Source organism: Alligator sinensis, unplaced genomic scaffold, assembly GCF_000455745.1.
Source record: "Alligator sinensis unplaced genomic scaffold, ASM45574v1 scaffold885_1, whole genome shotgun sequence".
Classification (NCBI taxonomy): domain Eukaryota; kingdom Metazoa; phylum Chordata; order Crocodylia; family Alligatoridae; genus Alligator; species Alligator sinensis.
In genome coordinates this window covers 1,527,335-1,533,334 of record NW_005842056.1, presented here as the reverse complement: position 1 = coordinate 1,533,334, position 6,000 = coordinate 1,527,335, and the positions used below count along the sequence as shown (strand labels likewise).

The 6,000-nt window shown below is 50.8% G+C and overlaps 1 protein-coding gene across 1 annotated transcript in view; it reads right to left on the bottom strand.

Annotated features, from left to right (window-relative positions):
• Nucleotides 1-2,381, bottom strand: part of LOC102369469 (solute carrier family 22 member 13) — a 21,340-nt gene extending 18,959 nt beyond the window's left edge. Inside the window, exon 1 of the mRNA XM_006022954.3 lies at nucleotides 1,990-2,381. Within this exon, the coding sequence (XP_006023016.1) occupies nucleotides 1,990-2,358 (369 nt within the window). The 5' untranslated portion in view covers nucleotides 2,359-2,381. The remainder of the gene's footprint in view (nucleotides 1-1,989) is intronic.
• Between the last annotated feature and the right edge of the window lie 3,619 nt (nucleotides 2,382-6,000).

Here is a 6,000-nt window from a genome sequence, read left to right as displayed (position 1 = left end):
AAATATAAGGTACTCCACCTGGGAAGAAGGAATCCCCAGCACACCTATAGGTTGGGGAGTGTCCTTCTCAGCAGCTCAGAGGCAGAGAGGGATCTTGGAGTCATAATCGACTCCAAGATGAACGTGAGCCAGCAGTGTAACGAGGCCATCAACAAGGCCAATCGCACCTTGTCGTGCATTAGCAGGTGCATGACTAATAGAACAAAGGTGGTGATGCTCCCCCTCTGTGCGGCACTGGTCAGGCCGCAGTTGTAATACTGTGTCCAGTTTTGGGCGCCGCACTTCAAGAGGGACGCGGGGAATCTCGAGAGGGTCCAGAGGAGGGCCACTCGCATGATTAGTGGCCTTCGTGATAGACCGTGCGGTGGGAGGTTGAGAGAGCTGAATCTCTTCAGCCTTCACAAGAGACGGCTGAGGAGAGATCTTGTGGCCGCCTATAAATTTATTAGGGGAGGTCAACGGGGAATAGGGGAAGTGCTGTTTACTAAGGCGCCCCAGGGAGTGACTAGGAATAACGGGTGTAAACTAGTTGAGAGTGGATTTAGGTTAGATATTAGGAAGACATTTTTCACAGTAAGGGTGGCCAGGATCTGGAATGGGCTTCCAAGAGAGGTGGTGCTATCACCTAGCTTGGAGGTCTTCAAGAGGAGGCTAGATAGTCACCTGGCTGGGGTCATCTGACCTCGGTCCCCTTTCCTGCCAGGGGCAGGGGGTCGGACACGATGATCCATTGTGGTCCCTTCCGACTCTACAGTCTATGAATCAATGAATACCTCCAGCTACAGGGACTCTACTCTCCCACTCCTACTGCATTAACTGCCTTTTAGCAATACATTGCCGGTGGGGGTTTAGGATCTTGTCTGCTCACTTCAGTGTCCACAAAGGGGAGGGAAACCAAAGGCCAAGTGATTTTACCGCAAACAGCTCACCACTGCTTCCCAAGAAAATAAGCCTAGGAGTTACTGGTAGGGGTACAAGATACCTCAGCTGTTCTGAAGCACAGGCAAAGAACACAAAAGAGTGACAAACTCCAGATGACAGCATACAGGGGACCTCAGAGGTATTACATACCACCTCTCCCATTGAAGCTGCAGCAAGTGGTTTACTTGCAAAGTTAAACATGGACCCTGCCCCTTGGAAAACGAGAGTCAAAGCCTGGATGTAGTGAATGTTTTACAGCCTTGCACTTTTCCTCCCTCTATAAGCCCCCCTCAGTATCCTCCATCCTTCTTTCTATCACTAGGGAGGAGAAGGGAGAAGGAAAAACCTACCAAGTTGGAAAGAGAAAGAGAAAAAATTGGACCTTTATATTTTATAAGCCCTAGCACACCCCCTTTCTACTGCTGGGTGACCCTGAACAGCTGAGCTCAACATTAGCTGCCAGAGAAACTACTACAGGTTGCAGTCAACATGAAAATGATGAACATGGCTCAGCACCAAGTTGCTCGTTGAAAAGTTCAAGGTTCGGCTGATTGGGCTGAGATGATGCAAGCAGGAGAAGCACATTACAAGCAAAGCCTCCCACGTAGCTTAGCTTATGACCACAGGGTGCACTGAGAACACGCTCAGGCCCTGGTTGGACTATGGCCCACCACCAAGGCCTTGTCCTCTTTGGCTGCCAGGACTCATGGCAATAGGTGACTGCCACAGTGCATGCCCTGCCAGGCACTCCCGACAGATCCACTCCACAGCAGCACTGGCCACTGCCACTGAGTCAGTCCCCATACACTTGATCCTGTCTCCAAGGGTGCTAGACTAGATGTCTATATTATGCTTCAGTTATGCAAACCCCATGCATTGCATAAAGATGCAATTCTTAGGAGCACTACATTAGCATGTTTCTCCTATACACTGCACCCACCTTAGCTCCAGTCCCATTTGACAACTCCTAACTTGCTCTATCCACAGAAGTTGGTGGACTTCAGTCAACATTAGTGCTACTGTACTGAAGCAGTCAGGTTTTAGGAGGGACAAAAGAAGGTTACAAACCTTAGTTATGAGCGTTTCTTCAGAGGACAAATACACCCAGCCATCTCGGCACTTCTCCGTGGAATTCAGCCCATAGCGCCGGATGGAGTCCAGATCCCAGTCCACTGGAGTATACATGTAACATTCCTCATACGAGCCTTGCGTGTTGCGAGGAATAGTTAAATTCAACTGCTCTTCCTTGGTCAGGTTTGGATTAATTTCCAGGATCCAACTTGTATCGCAGTGGTGAGGCACATGCTGAACCATGAAAATCTGGCTAAACAGGTGGAAAGAAAGGCTAGGGCATGCGAGAGAAATCAGCACCACTAACCATATCTGAAAACGCCCACAGTCACCAGCAGCTTTTAAAACTTCTGCAGTGTCTGTCATCTTGAGCTTGGTCTGCGGCTGGACTGTCCTGCAATCCCCTTTCATACGGGTGGGAATTAATGTTTAAACACAAAGCACACTCCACTGAAGTACATGGGAGTGGCAAGAAGATAATTTTTCATCGGGATCTGTGCTGTTCAACCCTACTGCACAATTGTTTTACATTTCACAGACAAAGCGTGTAATGTATTAATCACCTTTTACCTGAAAAAAATAGGCAAGGGACATTCCCTTTGCATGGCAGCATCAGAGATCACATGTTCAGAAGAGAGGACCTGGTGACTACTGGTGTCGACATTGCTACATGACCCGGGATAAGATGTTGAGGACAATTTTCAAAACAACCTCCAGTCTGGGGTACCCAAGTGCTGATGTCTAAGTTTCTAAGGTGAGGACTCAGACGCCGCATGATACATTATCAGGAATGTTGAATCAAGCTGGTTTCAGTGAAGTCAGGCCCAGACCGAGTGACCACGCTTCTAAAACCCAGGTTCAAAACCCTGCTCTGCAAGATCTTGACCAAGTCTGATGAGTTTCCCACCTGATGCCAGCAGTGTCCTATCCTATCTCATGGGATACTACAAGTTCCAGATACTAGAAGATTGCGGCCTATGAAAAAGACTAAATACCAGAGTGGTGGATCCAGACCCTGTGAGTCTCAAATATGAGCATCCACAATATAGAAATCAGTTTAGTGAACGTGAGGCTTCAGCTATCGGTGTCCACCTCAATAAAGCATGTATAACATGCATCCAGCCCAGCAAGTTGCAACCAAATGGGGCAGAATAAAATCATCAAGACTAAGGAACTCCTGTGATACAAGGAGCCCCATTTTCCTCAAACACTTGGGCATCTCTTCAGGATTTTATTAGCTAGTAAATGCAAAGCGTACTATTAGGCCTAGGAAATACCTTGTTTCCTTCCTCTAAAAACAGTGAATCTTCCAACAGTTTGAAACTTGGCTGGAATGGATGTATCTCTGGTGCATTGCTTTATAAGGAGAAAGTTATTTTTAAATTAACAATGCGCTCAGATGGCAACTAGATTTGCAGAAACAAAATGGAAATGGTTATTTTGAAACAAAGCCTTGCTCGACTTTTTGGTTTCAACAGTAGTGGCTTGTTCTAACTGGCTTAAAGCTGTTCACTGAAGTAACGTTTCTAATCTTCCAGATGGCGTACATTATCGTGGAGGCTCTCCAAGCATGAAGAGGTACCCACAGTGTCCCAATAAGAAAAGAGGTGCAGTCTTATGTAGAAATCCTTCCCCCTACCCAACAGTGCAGCATGTCAAGCGGAGTAGTTCTCAGAACCTGACCAGTCAGACCAGTCCAAATGACCAGGGCACAGCACTGGGAGAACCGGCACATGCCCTAGGACCTGCCAAACAGGCCATATGTTGTAACACTAGTCTTTGGATGTGAATAAGTGCAATTTTGCACATGCATCTGGGCTAGGGACAGACATTACACATAAACCGGTTTAAGTGATCAGAAACTGATTTAAACCTGTAGCAGAACATAAGTTCAGTGCACATAAACCAGTTTCAAAAGGGCCAAAACTGGTTTGAGATAAGCTAGGTTGAATGTAGTATCAGACTTAACTGATTGAGCTCAAACCAGTTTATGCAATTTCTGTCCCAGAGCCCTTCCTGGTTTCAGTTAAACCAAAGTCCCCCAGCATCCCAGCATGCTCTCTGGGCTGGGCTCTCAGCTCCACCAGAGCAGGGCTGGCCAGAGCAGAGCAGGGACACACAGGGACAGGCAGGGGTGGGGGGTCTGGCCAGACGCTGGCCCCAGAAGGGAGCAGGGAAGAAGTTTATTCCCTGCGTCCCTCCCCCGTCCCACCAGCACAGACCCACACTTCTCTGCTGACTGCTCCAGTAGTGGGGGCATGGCCAGTCCCAGCAGTAGCCTGGGCTGAACTGGCCAGGAAGAGGTTTAATTCCCCTCTCCCTGTCCCACCAACAGCGACCCAAGCTAGGGTCCACCAGGCACTCCCCCCTCGCTGCTGCAGCGATGGAGCCAGGCATGGCCAGACACCAGTTGGCATGGCTCCTAAGGCAGAGGGGGCAGAGAGGGGGGTTCCCCCCTCTACCCCTGGAGGACCACAGCCAGGATCTGCCTGCCCTGACTGCTGTGGAGCAAGCAGTGGAATAGACCCCCTCCTGCCCGCTCCAGTGGAGGGAGGGAGAAATAACCACCCTCCCTTCCCCCTCGCCTAAGCAGCCCTGCCAGCTGGCCTCTGGCTGCATCCCTGCCCAGCTGCTGGAGCAACGAGGGGACAGGGCTCTTGATGGGGGCAGCAGCCCCTATCATGGTGTCCAGGCAGCACCATCCTCTTGCCGGCAGGGGCCACTCTGTGAGGCAGCCATTCCCCCACTGGGAAGGGGCTCAAGCTCTGGGAAACTATGACAGGAACTGCTGCCCGTCACGGTCACTCCCCACCTGCTGTTCCATCAGCCAGACGGGGCTGGATGCCAGCCAGCAGATAGCCATGGGGGTGGGGGAGCAGGGTTATTCCCCACTGTCTGCCCCCAGGGCACTGCAGCTGGATCTGCCTGTCCCAACCACCACTGCTGCTGCCTCTTGCTCCATGCTCGGGGCAAGCAGCAAAGTAAGTCCCCTCCACTGGATGCTGAAGGGAGGGGATGCCAGAGGGAGGGGGCATGAAGGCGGCTGCTTACCCTGGACACAGAGCAAGCGGCAGTGGTGGGTAGGACTCTGCTGTGGTGTCCCAGGGGCATTGGGGGTGAAGGGAGAAATAACCATGGGGGTGGAGGGGCTGTGACGGCCAACCAGCCCCACCACTGCAGCAGCAAGAGGGGGTGCCCGGTGGACCCTGACTTGGATCCCTGCCAGTGGGACAGGGAGAGGAGAATGAAACCCCTCCCCGGCTAGTTTACTTCAGGCCAGGGATTTTTAACCATTCTTAATCAAAGGACCCCGGGTGCCTGGATATCAGGGGGGAGGAGAAGGGTGCCACAGGGTCAAACAGGGAGCAGGGAGGCTGGGACAGAGCGCCACCACCTCCCAGGGCTGGGGCAGGGAGGGGAAGCTCACTGGGCTGGGGTGAGGGCAGTGGCACCCCTATGTGGGGCGGGAAAGGTCACCAGGCTGGTGCCCTCGTTTCGTTTTGAAGCAGTTTCGAAGCCTTGTGTTTCGTTTCGATTTCACTGTTTCAAGCTCAAAATAAGTCAAAACAGCTTTGAAATGAAACACCCAGCGAAATTTTGCACAGCCCTAGTGCCAGGCTGGGCTACATTCAACCTGCTTCCAAAGCACAGAACAGCGAGCACCACTCAAGGCAATCCTTTCCATTACAACTCTATGGCCGTAATTCATTCCAGAAGCTCAATACCTGCACCATCATGGGATGCGTGTGCATACCTTAAGTCACCCTACAATCACCTTAAGGTTTCAAAGTATACCTTGGACTCATAACTAATTAAAGGCTTACCTGTACTAGGCAACTAGTTTTTGCTGGCCTTGCATGTGACAGCAGAGAGAACTGCAGGAGAAGGGGCTCTGGTTATTCAATGCCAGTCTAAGTCATCGCACCTTAACAGTTGAAGTTAATGGCTACCAGAGCTGGAAGACTCAACAGCGGACTAAGATGTGCTGCCTTATGCACTTTATGATAC